At 35.3% G+C, this 23162-nt stretch overlaps 1 protein-coding gene across 1 annotated transcript in view; it reads right to left on the reverse strand.

Annotated features, from left to right (window-relative positions):
* The window catches only part of LOC106139277 (division abnormally delayed protein), a 78782-nt gene that overhangs the window by 2043 nt on the left and 53577 nt on the right, over positions 1-23162 (reverse strand). Inside the window, exons 3-7 of the mRNA XM_060954628.1 lie at positions 13674-14008; positions 13188-13399; positions 12050-12218; positions 2394-2641; positions 1135-1267 (exon numbers count right to left, since the gene is read on the reverse strand). Of these exons, the coding sequence (XP_060810611.1) occupies positions 1135-1267; positions 2394-2641; positions 12050-12218; positions 13188-13399; positions 13674-14008 (1097 nt within the window). The remainder of the gene's footprint in view (positions 1-1134; positions 1268-2393; positions 2642-12049; positions 12219-13187; positions 13400-13673; positions 14009-23162) is intronic.

Raw genomic sequence — 23162 nt, forward strand, 5'->3', positions numbered from 1 at the left:
CGCTGGCAGCGATTAATAAAATAGAAGTTCAATTTAATAAAATTTCCTATCTCAACCATATTGTTTTGTTTATAGAATCAACGTCTACAAAATATTGTTTTGTACCTAGGCATATCAATTCAATCTAAGTCAAAGGGCACCAGGGCAAGCGAAATCTATCGATCTGGTAACCCACGTGATAACGAAAATTTAATTAATATTCGAATTAATTCCTTCATCTTAATTAATATACACTTAATTTATTGGCGGAACTGGTCTCTTTGTAAATATGATTTCATGTAATCGTGATAGGATCTTAGTCGTACAAGGAGAGACGCCGTGAACCGAACAGGTTTCTTGGTTTATGGTGATCGCAACGATTTTAATCTCAGATAAATGTATGTACATTAATTAAAGTGCCGTTCACGACATATAAGTTATGTTATTGTCGTTCCTTTAGTTAACGAGTCATTCGTTTTGTACACTTTTTGTGAAATAATAACCACTCGTGTTTTTCTAGTATCTCGCTTGTCATCTATGCATTCTTGCGTGTACAGATTCATATTTAGAAGATCTTTAACACAACCCTAATTGTATTCCGCCCATACATACATAAACTCACGCCTCTTTCCCGGAGGGGTAGGCAGAGACTACCTCTTTCCACTTGCCACGATCCCTGCATACTTCCTTTGCTTCATCCACATTCATAACTCTCTTCATGCAAGCTCGGCGGTTTCAGGCACTTTTGACCTGACCCTTCACCAGGACGTCCTTAATTTGATCAAGATATGTTCGTCTAGGTCTTCCCACCCCGACCTTTCCCTCCACACTCTTCTTGTATATCTGCTTAGTCAACCTGTTTTCATTCATCCTCTCCACATGACCGAACCATCTCAACATACCCTTTTCTATTCCTGTAACTACATCTTTTCTATTCCGCCCATATATTTGTTTATAAGAAAATTATAATTAATTAACTTGTTTACTAGCCCCTTTAAGAGCGCAATCGTTGGATATGATTCGTAAAATCGTATTATAATCTACTTACTCTTTATGCTTCAATGAATGAGGATCAAAGGACTAATTAGCCTTTTTTGAATATATCTATTAAATATATGATATTCTAAAAAGTATAATTTATAATGGTCTGTTTACCTGTCTTGCTTGTCGTAACTTCTCCCCAAGGGCGGCCATTTCCGCAACCTTCCCCTCCGTGACTTCAGTCTCCACCTCCGGGTTGTATTTCTGGTCCGACATGGAGGCTGACTGCACTAATGGTTTTGTGTACCTGTCATGAAAAAAAATATAAATGCTAGGTCAATCTGTGTATTTTATCGCATACATTTTGGGGAGAATTTTAGGTTTGTACTACTGAAATTTAATATTTTAATTTAACAATATGTATTTTTTCAGAGGATGTTATGTTAGGTATGCATAGGATCCTCCTCGTAACTTTTCTATTGGTTTAGTAAAAAAGAGTAAGTAAACTCAATGTCCATCGCTGGTATTTTAAGAAATTTAGATACCTGTAAAAATAGAAACCATTTATTGTTGAAAATGTTACCAAACCTAATAAATAGAGCTCGATGTGAATTAATTTGAAGTAGAATGGCTTTGTTTGACCAAAGCGCGGACCGAAGCAGCATGCAATTTCCTACGAATAGTGTGAGCCAAAATAGAACTGATTTTATCATTGGCTCGGGTCTAGTTCAGTTCAGAATAAACATTACACTGACGGTCTTTGGGGTTTCAAAGTTTTAATTTGGTTACATATATGTTCAATTAGTAACATTACAATTAAATGATAAATTTTAGATTGGATGGAATAAGTGTTCGAAAAAGTGTTTTAGTATCTTACACTGCCATTTGACAAGATACTTACTGCAGCTTCCTACTTTGCTTAATTTTTATTTTAGTATCTTTTTACTCATACTCATACCTACTCATATTTTGATATAAACAGCTTTAATTCTAATCAAATTCATTTCTCCGTTTGTTGTGTTAAAACCATTTCGTACCATCGGCACAATCTCATGAGAATTGAAAAAGTAACTTTTTGATTCAGAAAAGTTAAGTTATACCCTTGTGCCTAATGTGAAAGCTTTGAGAACAAAAGAAACGGATGACTATATTAACTCGTTTAAAGTTAAATAGATAGTCAAGGTTGACTATATTCAATAGCTCTGCTCTTGAGAAGGTTCTCAAGAGCAGTGCTATTAAATATAATTTTTAAATATAATACAGGTATTCAAACATCAAAACAAACACTTCGTCTTTTGATAGAAAATGCCATAGGGAGTGTACTTATGGCATAAAGTTTTACTCTTTACAAAAATTCGATTAGATTACACAAATTTTGCATCAAAACTTCGGGCTGGTGTTAAAATTTTGCAAATACAACAGTTATTACTCACTCTCCAACAGTCTTTCCATTCCAGCAGTTGTCAGTTCCGGAGACTGCAAAGTCCTGTTCTTCACAAATCTCATCAGCTAACCCGTAGAACAGCTTCTTTCGTTCTGCCAGCGAGGCGGTGAACTCCAAGATGGTGGCATCTGGTGGAGGCACGGTGAAGTCATTCCGTCGAGGGGTGGGGGTAGTAGGAGAGAGGGGGGAGCTCAGTTCCGCGTCAGTCATCGCGGCGGGTCCACACTCTTGTCGCACCTGTGGGCAAGCAGATTTTTGTTGTTGTTTATTTGTAAACTCTTTATTACACATTTATATATTGTAATAAAAATAAATATAATACTATATGAAACAGTCATTGGAATAAGTAGAATATGTACAACGGCGGACTTATCCCAATCAGGATTTCTTCCAGTCAACCAAAATAAAAAGGAAAATCTACAATCAAAGATGCAGCGCACATTGTCATTTAAACAAACCTTACTTAGGCCTTACTTAGGGACTGAAAAGCAATTTGGATATTTTAAAGGAGTGAAGGTAGCAGCATAAACAGCGGTATAATATATGAAAGGAATATTTCACCTAATGGGAAATTACTTGGTCAGAGTGTGGAGTAAATTTGATCGCACCTCAATATGACAGATATTTATGATCTTAAAGCTTTAAAAGTAATTTTTATTAGCATATTTTATGCGGTTTATGAGGTTTAACTAATTTGGATTTATAAACGAGTGTTTACCCAGTATGTATTTTTATAGCTAAAATTATGCAAACTTATCATTACAGTATTGCCATGTTCACGCATTTATTTAAATAAATAGTCAGTTCAGAGTTGTAATTTTATTATTTCAAGAAAAACATTAAAAGGAACTTTGGATTAAATTATTTCTTTCATCAATTGATATATGTATGTGTGTATAAACTAATTTTACACAGACATTAAGTAAAAGCAATTTAAACACCATTGTTAGAGCCGTCTGACACCATATCTCATTACGGCGCCGCATCCTCAGAAACAGGTAAGAGCCATCATGTCCAGGGACAAAAACAATGGATGCAATCACGCGCAGATGAAGATAAATTGCAGGCGGTGCGATGCTCATCTCGTTTGTCAGCCATCAGCTATCATCAGGGCTTGGAATCCGCGCGGAAATAGCGAGAAGAACTCGTGCTCGTAAAATACTGACAGAACAGACAGATATATTCTCATTTATTTATTTAATCGAACTTTATCGCATATAGAAATGTGCAATATGGTGAAATTAGCCACTCGAATATTCCCACCGAAAGTTTATGAAAATAACTTTAGTATTCAATTTTTTTGGTCCTTTTACTTGGGTTTAAATTGTTGTCGCATGCGGCATTTTTACTGAGGTTATCAAAATTATATTAGTTTGCTTTAATATCTTTTCTTCATGGTTATATTGCATTGGCTTGGATAAACAGGCCGTAAGTTTAGTTTTTTTTTTCACTTTTGGTAATCGGCAAATGATTAAAATGTCAAACTTCCGTACACCCATTAAAATTTTTAAATCTACCCCATAATATAATTGAAGCCTGTCCGATCAAAATAATTATATCATCTATATAAGTGCTTTACAATAAAGAATAATTGAATATTTTGCAATTAATGTAGCGTCCCCTCTTGTAACCTCTTTAATTTATGCTCCTGCGCAGTGTGAACGCCCGCAGCGACGCGCGACACACGCAAATAAACTACAACAAGTACAGCAATGCGGCCGCAAATAGCACCTATTTTGACTTGCACTGTGTTCATAAGTTCATACCTGTTACAGACCAAGCCTCACTAAATAAGATTTTAATTCTTAAGTAGTTTTACCGGTGTATAAAAATTGAGACATTCAACGTGTCAAGAAATAATGACTTAATGAAAGTCTTTAGCTCACAGAACCAGGATATAGAAATCCATATTACTCTTTGTCAAACTTTGCCCTTAAAGTTTCTAATGTATGGCAAGAAAAGTAGTTCCCAAAGAGTTCGCCGCTGGAGAAGTTTGATTACGTCGCTGTCATCTAACCCCAGTGACGGAAAATGCTGAGTTCTATTTCCTTGCAATAGATATCCAACTTTCACACAACTTTTACGGTAAAACAGCTAAGACGTAATAATATTGAAACTTAATAAAGTTACGACTGAGACACATGTTTATCGAAAAAAAACAGATCACGATCTTTATGAGATCTTTATATCTCTTATTCACCGGTTCAATATCCGCAAGCTGTTTAGTGAGACAGGTTTACAAAAAGCCGAACATTATAAAGGTATATTTTCATTAGCGCTTGCGTTTTGCACAGCCGGGACCGGATCGCAGCGCCTTCGGTGAAACAAAAACGCTTTAGAAAAAGCAGTCTGGGTGTATATTGAAAAGCATCGTTTGCCGCGGGTGGGCCTTGTAATTACAGTGAAAGAACGAGTAATATATAAAGCCGTATAAAAGCCCCGTTGGCGATGCCACACAATGGATCAGAATTATCGCGGATAAGAAGCTGGGCTCTAATTAAAGGGAGGCTATTACGCCACAGACGCTTGGGACTGACAAGTCTTAACACTGTTAAGATGAAGAAATCCTGTGTGTTAATGCTTGTTAAATCATTAAATTATTCTCTCATTCCGTGTCTTATAAAATAGTAAGACTTTTAATATCAGAATAATTAAATAGTGAGATCAGAATTTATTTCAATTCCAGTAGTCTGGAGACCAACGATATGTTTAGAGCAAGCGAAATGGCATGAGGATATGAATCAGCTTAAACACTGAACATGGAACATTTAAACGTTCGTCATGAGGTGTCGAAAATCTACAATGAGGTACAAAATGTGCAACTTCCGGACAGAGATGAGACGCCATGAATTTGAATGAAGTGATATCGTCATCGAGACATCGGGATTTCCGACTCGTATAATCGAATATAACATAGGTGACTAACATAACAAATGTATCACCACATCACAATCGCAATTACATTCCAATGTATTTGTCACAAACTACGATTGAGTTATTCAATTAATATTGTTAATTACTTTCATTGGCGATAAAAGTTCACACTACTTTATAAATTTCCAATCGAAATAAACTTATTATAATGATTTCCAATACAAATAGCTTCTGCCTATTAAGAAATAATTAGTCTTTATAAAATCGTACATGGCAGACGTAAACAAATTGGTTTAGATAAAACTAATCTATGCTTTAATAAATTTATTATGCAGAATGCTTAATTGGATCTCAATGAACGATTTTTTAAGTTTAGTGTGGGAGATCGTGTTTTACTAGCGACACATAACTTTAAATAGTTGCCTACCAGAAATGAAAAGTTGACTGACATAGGATTTATCTCTATCAAAACATAGCCGAAATGGACTTTTAGGCGTATAAAAAAAATATAGCTGCATTGATGTCGTAACAAAAAATGTAGAAGGCAGCATAAAAGTGAATGTAGCATTTTGAGCAAAATACAAGTGTATACACCTATATAAGTTATGAATAAAACATCAGTCGGAGGAATCTTTGATTCAACTTAGCACTTCTGAATCTATTAGATCTCCAAACAAGATAAGTGAATAATGGTATAAAGTTGCATTAATGAAAATCCGGTTTTAACATAAGATAAAGTTTAAATGATAAATAATTAATATTAGCGGTAAATTACTGAATGCGGCTGTTTACATAATTCTATATGGATTCATATCATTCTTAAATCTTCGCATTCTTCATCTGATAAAATTAATATAAGTTTTGAAATGATAATTCTTCGTCGTCTAGGATTTATATTTTTACTACATTTGGGTGGACCAGCTATCCGACTTATTTTAAATTTTATAATTTTGATAAGCCTACTCGTTATTTCCATAAGAAAATTATCCTTGTTTTCATAGTTCTGTCTTTTTACAGCATTTGCAAAAAAGCAGTCGCGGCAGTGGTGTTCCGGACGGCTGCCTTCCTAAACTAATTCGATTCGGGAAACAATTTAGTGCTTAAATTTTTATTATTTCGATTCTAAACTCGACAAAAAGAAGAAGTACTAATAATTCGGTCAAACGTCTTGTGGTCTGAACCAGGCGGATTAAGATACGAGGCACGGATGCAGATCGAACTTCCGACAATAGTGAGATCACAGACAATCGTTTTCAGCTGTAAACGACTAACAAGTTTTTATGTAGTTTAGTTTGTGAGATAGTCTTGACTTTGCAATTATTTCATTTAAATTATGTATGAATGCCAACACTTTTTGCGTAGTCGAAGTAGTACCAGTTGTTTTTTGTGTAAAACAAAGTATAATTTTAATTAAACGAGTTAAAGCCGCAACGAAATTAATTAGAGGAAGAAGATTCTGAAAATTAAGTTCCATTTACAAGAAGTCCAACGTTTGCTTCTCTTAAATTTCAAATGATTCTGCAGTTAGGGAAAATGTTGTGTGGTATATTAAACATATTCTCTTTTTTATATATAATGTTTCGGAACAAAACATCAAGTAGCCATTCAAAACGAGCGTCAATTAACTACTGGTCATAAATTTTACATTTCGGATGTGTGCTTTAGTTAGCCACTGAGGTATGCCAACTTTAAATTTTATATATGAATGTTTATTGCTAGCCAGTAGTAGACGAGTCTACCGGCACCATAAACAACTTGGACTCCGATAAATAAAAGTGATGAGGTTGTATATCAGTGTTGCGGTTCGGATTGGGACTATCGACGTTGTGTGTATGCGCCCACGCATGCCGCAAGCCATAAGAATTATTATTTTAAATTATCATCGTAATTAAATAATGCACGCCCATTTTTCTTTCATTTACGCAATGGACATTTATTAATAGGTCGGCAATACTTGAAATATTATATGAATTGATCAAATAATGATAAATACACCGACCGCAAACTTATTAACGCTTAAACAATCGAATTATCCTTTTAGGTATCCTCATGTACTTTAAGTACTTAATAATCATATACTTTAAAACAAGGATTAAACATAGTACGACCTGGTTATACTTCCTTTGCTTAAAACTCATTAATCATAATGAAACATATTTATGACTGCAGGTCGATTTTCTCAATTTCTACTACTTACCTATCTGTTTATCGAACATGATCACTACAATACTATTCTATAAAAATCACTGTTTTTAAAATTAATCATTATAAAATTGCGTTTGTCTACCCCGTGAGGCATATATGTTATAAATGTGAATGTGTAAGTTATTCGCTGTAACTTTTGACTTGCGTCTCATTTCGCGAGGTGAAAGCTCACGCGTGGGCGCCTGCGCTCACTAAGCCTACAGTCAGACATATAACAACCTTTATAGCTTGCAATATGAGATGCGGCCCAATCTGCCTCGTAGGTGTATTGTTGACTTGCAAGTGCGTGTCGACGACCTCCCTCTCTTGAGTGCTAAGTGCGGATTTTGCAATGACATTTAATTTAATACAGATTTTTCCAGTTATACCATTAATTTTGGTACGAGTACTACAAATTCGGTTTCTTATCTTTTTGACACCAACCCGCCTAATTATTCTAAGTATATGGTCTGGTCTGATGCGAAGGAGTGTGTGTTATCAAATTTTTTTAAATTCCGGGGTAAATGGATTTGCTATTGACTTTTACAGTAAAAAAAACAAGTATTTCAAATTATGCTGCGTTCTTTTTTTAAATACTTATAAAAAAAGAACGCGGTTTGATTTGAAATGCACTAGTAAAGTAAAACTAAAGTAAAACCAAAATAGGTCCGACTGAGGTGCATTTATACCATTGTATTGGCCGGTACAATGTAGTGAAATCTAAAGAGGTGCGAACTAAATTGGTCAGGATGCAATCGCCACAGAGATGCGATCATTACCAGGGGTCTTGACATGAATACGTGACTTCACTCCATTTGAAGGTGCACGGCATCAGCGGAGATTCCTAATTGGTAAACTCAATGTGAACTAGAAAGGTAAAGCTAATGAGCTATCTAGAGTATTAAGTTTCACAAATAATGATTATGATGATAATTAAAAAAGTTCACGGATGTTTTTACGGTGAGAATGAAATCGAGAGAAAACCTGCAAATTTATGCAAATTTATGAATTTATACATAAAGGTAAGGTAAAATGAATTAATGAATGAGTAAAGCATGCAACAATATTATATGCTATCCTAGGTGGTATGTATGAGTTCAGTAAATTTTATTCCACATATTTTTTACAATATACATATGTTGCTCTATATATTTTTATAACCGTTGTGTTGTGTCCTTGAGGACAGGCTGGCTATAGTATTAAGGCGGGCCGCTTGGTCCACAAACCACATGAGTCAGCGGATGTAGGCACGTCTCGCCAAAACGTCTACAATTGCCTTAATGTCTCTATTGTCTTATTCCCCGTTTCTGAACAGCTGTCTTCAAATTAAATGGTCTTAAATATTTGCAAAGTAGAGAGAGAGGGAATAAGTGGAAAAGTGAAGAATCTTAAATTTTACGGAGTTAAACTTATAATATATTGGAATAATCTTTGATACGATTGTTAATTCATAAAATATTTCCAAATCGCAGACAGTTTGTGACGTTCTTTGTGAAGTTACATTTTTATTCTCTTAAATATTCCCTTAACATCAAAAAGATTAAGTATTTGTAAGGAGTGGAGATAAAAATTCAAAGGCACCATAATCCGCACTATTCGGCTCAAGAACTAAATATTTAATCGCACGATTTCTAGGGCGCTATCATTTTGACAGAAATCATCTCATTCGAGAGATATTACATTTTTACTATTATACGACGTCTCCACTTTATGATAAATATTACAGCAAATATAAAAGCTAAGTGGAATGTGCTACGACATTTTTTGTACAATAACTGCGAATGGAGCTCGTGGATATAAATATGAGATGTACAGAAATGGATAATACCACTGGATCTATTGGAGAATAGCTGATTAGCTGCACCCACTTTTTAGTTGTATAAACACAACATGCTTCTATATTTGTGTGCATGTAGAATAACCCTGATAAATATACATTTGTTTAGACGATACAAAACATGTTGCATACGGAATAACTTTGAATAAAACTTCAGAGTATCACTTCACTGCTGAGTTCAATTTGGAGCGGTCGTGCGTATGTAAGGACTACTTCTGCCATGGCCATATTTTGTAAAGGAGACAGTAATAAATGTTCTCGACGTGTCACCGGAGTAACATGTACCAAATTAGTGTAATAGCAAGAAATATCCGAGCGCTAAAATTTCCGTTCCATTCATAAATTACTCGGATTGAATTAGCACCCTCCTCGAATACCGGATTAATACGTAAAGTAGATTTATTTCTTAGTAATTCTTTTTGCGACGAATTGCTTTTAATGGGTTTGATTAAAGGCTATTAAACGCGGAGATAAAAGCGACAATCAGTTGATTAGAAGAGTTTTTGTTTGTTGCAACAGTGTGGGCGAGCGACGACCGACCCCGGCCCACGGATGACCCGCCGGCCTACGTGTTTTGGGAGAGTCTGCTTGAAACTTTTGATGCACTAGTTAATGCATGGCATTCCGCTTTAGAGGGTATTGTAGAAGAACTAAAGTCATTGCTAAAATTGTCATATATGTGGAGTTGGAATAGAAACTTTTGACTTGATAGATTTAAACATTCCATTAAGTAAGGACGTTATTATGTGTACAAAATTTCATTTAGATTCTTCAATGGATTAAGACATGTACTTACGTACAAGTGTGTGGGGGCTTCAATCCATCCGCCATTGTGATCATGCAGTTTCAAGTGGACAAACCCTTGCTATTTTATAGCTTAGTAATAGCACGATGTGAACTAGGAAGAGATTCCGGATTTTACGATTATTGAATGTGCCGCCTTTGTAGCGGACATGGAGTTTATTGCGGGACATAGCTGCATGCAAATAGTATTTCACTTGCTAACGGAGAATAATTGAAATGTCTCCCTACACGATACCACGTGTGGCTTTGTGCCAAACGTTGGAACTTAAAAATAAAGGTAGAGCAGAAGCTTCCATGGCGGCTTGGTAGCGAAGAAAAATGATTGCTTGTGCTAAAAAAGGTGTAAGTGTGCTTATAAACTTAAGAATAACTTTTTAGATTATGAGCTGGCAACTTATATCACTGAATGTAAATTCATTTTTTTATTTATCTATCCAGCTGAACGTGAAAGTTGGGTATTGTGATTATGCTCTGTCGGCACTCTGAGGGATAAAAACGTTATATATGTAAGTTTGTATGTATATAGAACACACTATATAAATTATCTCCACAACATACGATACCATCAACATCATTAACTGAATTTTCGAAGTAGCCTAACCATGTACTCAACTGGGAGTCATTGAGCGCGGTTATAATAATCTCTTCGAAGACGCAAGCGTCATTCATCAAGCTTCAAATATTATTCTTCTATGCTTTCCTTATTCTATACCAGGATACTCGATAACTTTATTTTGTACGTTTTCAATCCATTGAAGTTTGATTGCCGGTATCACTGCTAACTAACGCGGCACATTTCACACCGCGCCACTGTAGCGGCAATTTCGTGTTAAAATGGCGTGCAAAACGTGGAACTTCTGTGGCGCAGCGGTAAATCAAACGAAATTATAGTGAGTAGCAGTTGTAAATTCAGCGTATATTTCATCGTGCAGAAAATTATCTCGTTCAACACGAATGGATCGCTGGAGGAAACTGGGAAAATTATGAACGCTCCCGTTACTCGAGTTGTTTATTTGCTAACAGTTTTATGTTCTTTAATTATAAAATGTTTTTCTAGAGGAAGACAATAATGAAGGTCAACAATAAAATACATAATTTATATTCAATGCGATTCTATTGTTAGAACCGGTGAGCTTACATAAGTGGGGATAAAGATCTACCTGCCTCTGCGTACCCAACTGGGAAAGAGACTTGATTTCTTAATAAATTAAAAAGTAAAACAAAAATGAGTTTAATCTTTGCTTGTCATATAGCTGTAATAAATGGAATGTAGCAATGTAAGTTAAAAGGAAAAAGACAGTGCTTGTATAATAACGACAATTTTAAAATTCCAATGCATCCAGTTGAGTCCCACGCGCTAAAGTATTAACACCAGTCAGCACCGGATCTCGCTAATCCCGAATTGAATGCTGGTTTCGAGAGCTAAATAAATGGTTAAACGCATCCGGCGACTTTCTAACACTATGTCTACTTTACAAGTACGCGTCCACTGCAAACTAGAATTTTGCAGTTATTGATACTGTATTAGTGTGCGATTGATACATGTTTTGTAAGAAAGCACCCGGAATTTGGGGCTAGTGTAATGTGCTGGATAAAAACAAAAATTGCTGGAAGAGATTGGTTGACCCAGAAGTGATTAGATCAATGTGTTTAATCAAGATGCGGCGTCTTAGAAATAAAAATAAAATAATCAGAACACGTACACAACCACGGTAATTAAAAAAAACGTCATATCATTACCGTGATGAATAATAAATATATAACCTCGAAGTTAATACGCAACTTGTGTTACGAGAGAGAGAAAGAAGTTTTGATATATTTCAAATTTTACATAGAGCATTTTAATAAACCATTCTGATCCGGATTTTTTATACATATTATCCGAAAAATCAATTAAGTGCTTCGAAATTTTCATAATTTATCCCTAAGTATAAATAATCACTTACCTTATTTTCCAAGGTGACATGATTCTCCAGCGCATATATGACGGCCTCCGAGACGCTTTTCTCCACTTCACGGAGCACAGCATCAGCTTCCACCCGGACCAGCCTCTCCAGACCCTCCACGTAGCCAGCCCAGGGTGCATCCAGTTCCGCTACTAGGAAACCTAAGCATCTGTTGACAATCAATTCTGTGTAAAGAAATTTCATTTGCTCCTTCTTTTTTTAGGCGACGAGCTAGTAAGCTGACACTTTATATGAATCTCAATTTTATCAGTAAGCCAAAGAAATAAACGTGGCCTATCAGTATTTTCAAGACGGCTGGCTCTGTCTACCCCGCAAGGGATTCAGACGTGATTATATATATATGTATATAAATGTAAATATATGTATGTAAATTTCATTTACAAACGTCTCTACGACAAAAATTTCTGTTGCAAATTATACAATTGTCAATTTATTTATTAAGATTTGGGTTATTACTTGCATTCATGTAATTCTCTTAAAAAAAAGTAATTTAGTAGAACACTATACAAACATTTGATTAATAAGGGAAATATCTTAGTACAAAAACAATTCTGTCTATCACAGCTGCCTAGAATGTACCTACCTAGCTGAAAGACAAATGAGTTTCCTTGCCCGTTAGTTTCTTTATGAAGTTTTGACTTTACAGGAACTTAATTAACTTCAGCTCACTGTGAGCTTAGCCTTATTAAAGGTGCTTTTCATTGTCACAGCACGTGCACTCAAATCCACTTTATTTTAATTCCTCTAAAGAGAAATTGCAAGTTCTTACCAACTACTTACAAATTGACTAAGACAGTAATTTTCTGCTCTATCACATAGACATTTTTGAATTAAATTCACATATTTTTCGTAAGAATTACATTGTGATCGTACAGTCCTGTATACCTTTCACTTACGTACCACCAAATAGTGACAATATCTGAAGATAAAAAATAATAATTTCTCCAAAAGTATAAACAGGTTGCTGTCACCGATTTTTAACATACTAACGAGCATAGGTGCCAGTATCGACAAAATGTTGGTTTGATGTCCTAATGCGGCTGACATTAGTACATTCACTAGTAATCCGGCCAAAGTAGCCATCAATTCAATACTTTCCAGTATAATGAAAACTCACCCTCGAGCCACGTTGAGGCAGTAAGACTTGCAAGGCTTAACGTCATGTCCTCTACAGTGAGCACAGCCGACAACCCTCAACAGATGCCCAGAGCACTGCTCGCTGGCAGAACTTAGCACGTGTTCGCTGGCTCCTAACACTCCAGCTCCGGTAGCCAACACCTCCAGTAAGGTGCGGGCAGCTCTTATGGACCGAGATAGCGACGTCCCCATCTGTAAACAAGGTTTTGAATTAGCGATGCCCGTAAATTATTGAAAATAAGTTGCAGTAAAAAATCTTATTAAAATTGGACGGGAACAAATAACTAAAATCGTTTGATAGTAAAATGTTACTACTTTTTACTAGTATTTAATTTTCATCCTTTTTAACCAACTAATGTGTCTTGTAACCATTAAGTTTCGCAGGCTAAGGTCCACCTTACATCATTTGGCTCTACCCTTTTAATGCATTACTTATTTTTTTTTATACCTAGTTAAAAATACACACCTTCATGGGAACGTCCCCAAACGGTTTCACGGCATCGTAAGCGTCTTTTAAGCACATCTCGTACTCGATCGTGATCTGCTGCCCTTCTTTCTTCACCAGACTTTGATACGCCACAGGGAATACATTTTGGAAGAACTTTCTGGAACTCTCTGTTAGTTCTCTTGAGTGTGAGCCGGGCGTGACGTCACCGTGGTCGTTTGTTCGTAGAGAAGTTCGGATGTCGTCATACAGTGCCGATAAAGCCCCCCGTGTTCGAACAGCATGTCCACGGTACAACTGAGTCAGCAAACCTTCAGTCTTGTTTTCCGAGTGCCGTGATAACTGCAGCAAGTGATCTGTTTGAAAAAAAAAAGAAATTGGTCATGATCGTCGAGTCATATGTAGTGGTAAATTCTTTTTGTGAAATAATATAAAAGGAAATGCTATATGGCATTAGGTCCACGTTTAGTACTTAATTTATGCAATAAAGTTAATAAAAAATCTTTGCTTTACATATATTACGTTCAAAACATTTTCTTTTTTATTTGATAAATTTATACCGGTTTCCAGTACAATTTTTAACACAGAAAAGAAAGACGCTCGTTGCACAAACGAAACCATCAAATGAGAAAGGTTCTGTTGCACAGAACAGCATTCTGAAAGAAAGCTGAAAATGCTCGCTTATTTTATTTGAAAATCAAAGCCCCGAACCAATCGCGTTATCCGACGCCCTCGTCTGTAAGAGTAGAACAAAATACGTAAATAATAGAAATGAACTAGTTTTAACATGAGAATTCTTTAATAATCATAACCAATCGAACATTTTGACCATAATGCGACTAATATTCTTGTAGATCTGAAAAGGAAATTGCAGGTCTTGTTTTTTCTTCTTTCTTTCTCTTCTTTCTTGTGACTTCATGCGAGAATCATTTCAGAACTTCCGTTATTTTTGTTTGTAACCTAGAAAAGAGATTACTATTGGAAATCAGGAATACGTCTCAGATAGAATATCCAATGTCAATAAAAGGAAAATAGGTGGATTCGAAGAAAATTATAGAGGTATGTTTTCAATGATTCTAAGTTATCTAAAAACAATATATTGTATGATTTTGAAGAAAATGTGTCTGATCAACACAAAGTCGGAACCAATGAATGGAGGTACATATATGGAAAAATGTCTGCAAATCACCTGGGTTCTCTCCTATGGGCAAAAATTTGTATAATATAGGCAGCTTTTTTTAAAGTAACAGGTAAGTTTGATAAAGATACTTTAAATGGTGGAAATATTAATGGATCTTAAATTAAATCCTAATATAACCAAACCTGTGTTTCGTTGGTAAACATCCTGACTATTTGGTTTAGTAGTTTGTGGCACCTGCTCTGCCCTATTCGCGTCTTATCTCACAGGAATGCAGACAACTCACAGGGATCAATACATATTACAGATAAAAGTAACTTTAAGGCACGGTTTTATAGATCAAGATGACTTATAAATATTAAAGCCTTTACGGGCGAACATTGTCAATTGACAGAGCCAATAGTCACAAGACTACAAGAAAACTATTATTCATTAATGACACTTACAAGTGATATATAATTAAGTAAAGCATTAGCTTTGACAAGGTTTCTCAAGTATTTATTGTCTTTCCTTTGGTTAGTTCTTACTTCAACAATATTATAGAAGAAATTGTGGGTTTTTGATGTACTGTTTACACTTTACAAATAACATAGTATAAGTCATTCGCTGTTTTAATGTTAGGAAAAGTGCGTAGGGAGTCATACCTTAATACGGCTTCTCTAATTATAACCGAGAACGGTTCTAATTAAATAACCTTTCGTTATCTTTATAAGGCGTTGTTATCTGAACAAAGTTCACGTTTATGTAAATTGTGTGTGTGAAAACACGGTCTAATATTCAGGGGAAAGGTGCCTTTGAAAGGGGCGCCTGTTTTGTGAAAGTGTTGAGGCGATGTTGGATAATAGAAGCGTGTTGGAATGAGTAGGTATTACAAGGAAAATAGAAAATGTTTACTTAACCTAGATGAAGTTACCATGTGAATGAAATTTATAAAGAACTAGTTGTATCCCGGGGCTCTATTCTCCTTAGAATTATCAAGGTCAAGGAATTTTTAGAAAGAGTTAAATAGTAATATAGTTATAATAAAGATAACATCCGAAAAGGGATTAACTATCGTAAAGTTCTTAGCATTTCGTTGAACAATTTTTTTTTTCACAATTCGTTGCATTTATGTAGCAGCATATAGCAACAAGCAACTATGTAACCAACAAAGGGTTGAAGACCAACACAATATAGTTTTCAATCACGAAAACAGCTCATACACGAGCATTTCATGCTACAGTTCGGGATGGGATTTCGTTACGGCTCGGTGATTCAATTAATAATAAGTCATCATTCTTTCAGCCGAGACGTCCGACGACTTCATGGACCTCCAGACGCCCTTTCGTGCCTACGGCGAAAAACATCACACATAGTTACTATAGTAGTATAATACAATAACAAATATATTCAACGAGGATAATATATGTATAGTAATAGCAATTTGCCTTCATTGACGACTTGAAAAAGTTTTGCACAATAACGGGTGGCCGTCTTCTATGCTATGATATGTTACCTTGGACATAAAAGAAGAAAAGCTTGAAAAGCGTTGGTTAACTAAACTAACAGCCAGATGGTCTGACAACAGTAAAAAGGCAGCAATGTAGAACTTGACCGAATTAGAATGCCATAGAAGTGGCATATATCCGACATTGGGCGCTGATATGCTGAAATTTTATTTGTTAATTCAAATTTCATAATATTTCGCAACATGTAAACCGCTGACTGAAAACTTAAGACTATGTAGTTTTCGAAATTCTTTGTGCCTGGCCAGGTCTAGAAGACCGGCGTAACATGAAAAGCTGAAGGTGGAAGTGACCATCATGTAAGCTAGTTTCACCACAAGGCCACAAATAAGGAGGAAAAGCAGATTCAGCGAAAACTGTTTTAGGTAAACTCATAGGCATATATATACCTTAGATTATATTACACAGAAACACACATTTAAACCCCGATAAGTATATGAAGTCAGACTGTGTAGCTGATATTGCATCATTTCATAAAATGTTATGCCGTGTCCAAGTTTATCTCGTTTGTCTATATCATAGCGTGCCTTCTCAACATATTCTTGAACTAACACAAAGTTTCCCGTTGAAAGCGCGTTTGAATTTTTATTATACATTCTTCCTTTAATATCATGTTCTTGGAGTTTTGTTTATATATTTAGAATAAAGGTTAACTTAGTTTTAAACTTTGCATTTTAAACATTTAATAATAAAAAATTGAACTATCCTAGTTTCAATCAAAAAGCCTTCTGATTTTTCTATAATTTTGATCGGCACCTAAAATGTAACAAAGTGATAATGAGGCCATTCCATAAATTTTTAAAAATGATATTTCCATGTGACTCCTTGTTCTGGATGCTTTGTTTTTTGAACTTTATTAATATTCTAGTTTTTTATAAAATAAGGCAATGTGCCTCACATTTTCATCTCATAAAAGTCGTCGGTCCGTCGTCCCAGATTTAGTCTCGCTAGCATTTTTTATGAAATTTTTACATTCCACAGATTTTGCTTGTATGCTTTTGTGGAATACATATAACTTTGCGGACGTTCTGTTTTCCAAAACCCAATGACTTTTTCCATGTGAATAGCTAGGTCGGAGTCTGAACTAATTACTTATGCAAATTGTTAGTACGAGGGTAGTTTACACTAAAGAAACAAGGCTAGACTTATTTAGCGTTTGCGTGGTCTTAAACGAAGGAAAATGATCGGGTTAACAGCTATCTTTAACATTACAAGTATTTGCGCAGTGCAACCGACGCGACGGGCGAATGGAAAATATTCCGTGAAATAAGTTGCGTTTTAGAGAGACTGAAGTATTTATACTTGTTATATTTTCAAATTAATTAATTTACTTTTCTAGTCTCGACTTGTCATCCATATGAAATGTAGAACACATCAAAAATATCTCTCTTTTAATACAATACAATCAGCTGTGCACTATAACATGTCAAACTGTCAGCAACAGAATGCAATTTTTTTATTTTCTCAATATAATTTAAATACTTCTCCAACTGTTAGGACCTCCATTACAATTTTATTTGAGCTAAAATTTTAACAAACACATATTTTTATATTTTTTTTTATCAGCCATATCGCATCCATCTAGTCTAGAATATATAATATAATTACATACATAATTCATTCTTTGGCAATATCACTTTGTCAATCTCACATCATAATGAAGACGGGAACGCTTGACTGAATTTTTTAGTTAAAAACAGGAGCTATGGTAATCGGCATGCAAAGGTCAAAGGGATTTAGTAATAATTTCAGTCAATACTTAGTAATATAAAAACAACCATTAAAATAACGGCTATGATATCAACTTTCCCTAGGGTTCAACGAACTACCTAGGGCTCAAACAAAAGCGTCATAAAGCTATTGTTTAACGGCTCTTAAAGCTGATATAAAAGAGTCTGTCGTCATATCTGCGAAATATAATATTCCGAGTTCAATGGCCTCGGTCTCATCGAGTAAAACAATGAGGCCACTTCAGGCCTAGTCAGGAAATAATCACAGAGTGCTAGACTGGAGGGTAGCCTTACTATTGTGTTGATACAAAGTTCAGACCACACGCGCGAACCTACTACCACTAATACTAATAAAATGTATACGAAATCACACAGATTCAGCTATGTTGCTCCAAAGAAAGAATTTGAGTGTTAATATTATGTCGATCTATATGGAACCAGCCTAGTTTTCAACCAATAAATTAATATTAACATGTGTTATGGAAAGCATTCCATAATATATCAGTAAGCATACTGAACGTAATTTTGTAGCAAATAATATTGTGAGTACATGAGATGCGGATATCTATTTAAGACAAACGTGAAAAAGGTCAATTTCTATTTATACTTGAATGAAAATTTAACCAATAATTTTACTACTGCGCCAGCGGGCGATAATAAAATCTAATATAGGTAGGTATGGTTGCGTCATGAACATGATTATTTATTCAAATAATTAAATTAAATTAGTAAATCATTTAAGAAAGAAACTTCGTTAAACACCTACAAAGTTTTAGGCTCGCCCTTTGCAGATCCGTTCGTGAATATACGCTGTCTAGTAAGTTCAATCTCCTGTTAATTTGTAATGAGCCAACATGGGATGGTTATTAAATATTTGCATGGAGCTTCGTGCATACTTTATGATGTAATGGAGGGAAATTCGCGATCGTACTTCATTCGTAATAAATTACCAGTTTGCATTGTTCCAGTATTGACTTTCTCATATTATTATACAGTTTACTTGTATTGAAATAATAATATAAGCCTGGCCTTGTTTCTTTTAAAGAGGCGTATTTAGTGTATCTATAAACATTCATAACATTACGCCTTTTTCCTGGTAAGTAGGAAATACATGATTTCACTTGCCACAAACCCTGAATGTTAGGGAGTACTGGAAAAATCTCTTAAATCGACGAGTTTGACAAGACTGTTAAATTTTACCGTAATGGAAAAGTGCCTATGCCTAGAATTAAGCATGTAAAAAATTAAAAAGGAATCGATGTTGGCGAAAAATGTCCTAAGTGTTGAGGTGCCAATAATAATTTGTCTCGCTTTAAACCTTACTAGTTTGTGTACGAAACTTATAACTATCTGCCATACAATTTCTTCAGAAAACAGCCGTAGGAGCACAATAGCTACATAAATCTGTCTACTTCCCGTAAACAAATCACGCTTTATATTAGCTTCACGTAGACCAAACATATTGCCTAAAGCTAAGGTTGCACATCTGGGCTTTTCTGAGAGGTATTTTTAAAATAATAGTGTAGACATACAAATAATAACGTCTTTACCTGTTATGGAGATGACACGGGCAATAGATCAAGACTTGATAGTACATTGGCTGTATGATCTGATGATGAATTTAGAGATTGCGAAAGATTAATAGAACAAGAAAATTCCAATGCTCGGGAAGAGAAGTATCATCATACACTACTTATGATTTTTCTTCGCTACCATACTAGAATGGAGGCAACTTTTAGTTTACATGTCTACGTTACTACGCTTTCCAATTTCCAAAAATCCTATATTACTAATCAAAAACAAAAATCTTCAAATTTAGAATAAAAAACCTACATAAACACGGCTTAATGTGAGTTACGCTTGCAACTGGCATTGTTTTGGTGTAAACGCTATTTATCCCAGACAGGCTATTTATCCCGGGGATTAGTCAGTTTACCCGGGCGGCGTGAGCTAGATACTCAATTTGATGCCCAGGCTAAATGCACCTCTCAACCTGAAAGACGGTTGCTCAATCTTCACTTTGACTGCATAATCTGGGCCTTTCTTGATAGTATCCTAGAGATTATGGTTGAGACAGACCATTAGGTATAGAACCAGTCTATCTATCTGATCTTGTGGATTTGTTTAAGAGGCTTAAATAAATACAGCTGAATGTGGCATTTGATGATGGCTCCGTCTGCCATGTAAGAAATGAAGAGAGGAAAGCGTGATGTGTAGGTACTAATATGCAAAACATTTAATTTCAACAACGCTAGTCCATTCAAAGCTGAGATTTATTAGGCCTGCTACTTAGGTACCAAGAATCACTGCTTAGTCTCCTTTTATTCCTAACGCAATTAACTTTAATTCATATACATAGCTAAGTATTAAATAACTCGTAAACCAAGATTCATTACTAAACGGAAATAAGGAAGAACACTTAATGCGCATGTGGTCATTACTTCAAGACTGCACCATCCCGTCTGTAATAAGATTGGCGGTCGTAAACCCTCGCATGAGCTAATATTTGTGACCGGAGAAACACCTTTTTCATCTTTCTTTGGTCGTCATCGTCACGCAGGATATGTGAATGCATAGATGGATATGAAATCGACCGCTTAGCTTTGAAGTTCTGCAACTATAACTTTAGGAGATATAACTCAGTGCATAGAATGAAGTAAGTGTTGGCAGTGGACGTATTGTAATGAATCTCTACTACATTCATACTATTTACTTTATTCATTGTATTTGTAGACAGGAAGTTTTATAATTCATATATCTTAGACAAATAAATAGGTAGAAAATAAAGCATCTCAAACAGCAACGTAAGTTGAGGGGTTCCGTCTCACACAGTTTTTTTAAACTGAAGCTAACAACCAATTCGATGTACATACATACATACATATGGTCACGTCTATATCCCTTGCAGGGTAGACAGAGTCAACAGTTTTGAAAATACTGAATGTTCAGCTATTTGGCTTAATGATAGAATTGAGATTCAAATAGTGACAGGTTGCTAGCCCATCGCCTAAAAAAGAATCCCAAGTTTGTAAGCCTATCCCTTAGTCGCCTTTTACGACATCCATGGGAAAGAGATGGAGTGGTCCTATTCTTTTTTTATTGGTGCCGGGAACCACACGGCACAATTTCACCAATTCGATGTTCGGCTTTATATTTGCTTTTCGACAGTATTTCCTAGGCAAACCATGTACTATCTATATAGCAAAGCTACGTCCGGTTGCTGTAAAATTAATTGAAGTTTAACTTGGCAACAACGCTAAGCTTTAACACAGAGCACAGCAAAGTGTTCACACAAAGCAAAATGCGAATGTGTTTGAGTGTTCACCATTTGCTTACATTTTCTTGCAAATGTGATTTATAACGCTATGAGTTAATATAAGTTATGGAATAAGGAAATTTTTTATCTACTGGAGTAATATTGAAAAAAAAACCTCAAAATTATATTCTATTAGTTAAAAAAAAAAACAAAAACACTCATAGATGATGATTTGTATGCTGTATTTGAGTGATGGGTAAACAACGCATGCAAATCAATTTCACAGCAGCACCAGTATAACGGAACACTAAATGCTAAACAAATGACAGACCACACGCACTGCGATCAGCCTAGGAGTAGGTCAGTGGACATTATACTGAAACGTTTGCGTGTCGAATGCTCAGTCAGTATTTATCTATCGTTTAGAGTAATTACAAGTTCTTTCTTTCAACTAGGGATTTGTCAAATGCTCCTTAAAAAATACTAAAGTCTGTTGTAGAGAAAGTTATATTTGTAGTGTTATTCTCAAGCTTGCTTCAAAACCTTTTCTGGGCTTTTCAACTGTTAGGCAAAGATTGGCGTCTGCATTTGTTCTTTAAGTATGAAATGGTGATCAAAGTGAACCTAATTCAACTGAAATTGTACATACAAATTAGATTAACTTGGGGAATGAAGCTTCACTTTCGAAGCTCTTATCTATCTTTATTTAAATGCTATTCAACACGTAGTTTTGAGCAATATGCTCAATACTCAAAGACACCAAATAGCTATAGATTCTCATCACCAAATGCCATCTGTATCAAACGGTGACCCCATAGACAATATTGAGCGAGGAGATCAAAGGCAAAGTTCTGTTCCTCTCGTGTGTTGTGGTGCGGGGTTCCCAATTTGTAGTGTGATTGGATTATTTGTTAAACAAGTATCGCTCTGATGAATCCATGCAGGGCTATTTGTTGTTCTAGGCGATACCCGTTGTTGTAGGATTACGTTTGGTATATGATTGGATACATCTGGATGGGGTTACCAAGCAATTGAGTATTACTGTTAGGTAATTGGTAAGTGCAGCGCAGTCTTTTTCTCGTGTTTATTATTTTTGAGAAAAAAAAATGGATTGAAATCATTAACCGCAGCTGTCACAATGTCCTCTTCAAATGATGCTTCCCTACTTAACAAAAAATTGGACATCAAAACTTTCAATCTCTTAGAAAAGACCATCTTTTGCATCTGTCTGCAGGACTAAGTTTAGTTCAAATTAAACTCTGAAGAATTTACCGGGATATTACTGTTACATACGTTCAACAGATGCTGGACCAAATTGCTTTTAGTTTCCGTTCTAAGATGGTTCCGACCAAATAAGATATACTTATTAGCCCGGTATAATTCTAAGATATGCAAATAAATACTTTAAAAAATGTCTTATTCAAGCAATATGATAATGGGACGCAGAAAAAGATTCTGATGAGACCAACCGACCATTATAATAGAAAGGTGAGTAAAAGGTATCAGTCCCAGTAATAATATTGTCACGTAAGGATTTCTGAGTTTTTACGATCGTACACATATAAAAAGCTAGGACTAACGGTTGAGTACGTGTGTAGAGTGTGATCTGTCCGACTTTTGTTAGATTATTTTTGATGTGATCACTGGATACGTGGTCAATTCTTAAAAACTAGTTATTCACCACAACGTGTGTAAAAATTCTTATAATGCCTTCTACAAACAGTACTCATACCTACACTGGGAGGAACATTTCAGTCTTTTTGAAAGTCTTAATTTTGGAAAATTCTGCTTTTTGAACCCGTTACAAATAATACATAGTTTAGTAGTTTTGTACCTATCTTGTTGTTTGAGATAACCATAAGGTTAAACGAGCTAGTTTCT

Source organism: Amyelois transitella, chromosome 4 (assembly GCF_032362555.1).
Source record: "Amyelois transitella isolate CPQ chromosome 4, ilAmyTran1.1, whole genome shotgun sequence".
NCBI classification, from domain to species: Eukaryota; Metazoa; Arthropoda; class Insecta; order Lepidoptera; family Pyralidae; genus Amyelois; species Amyelois transitella.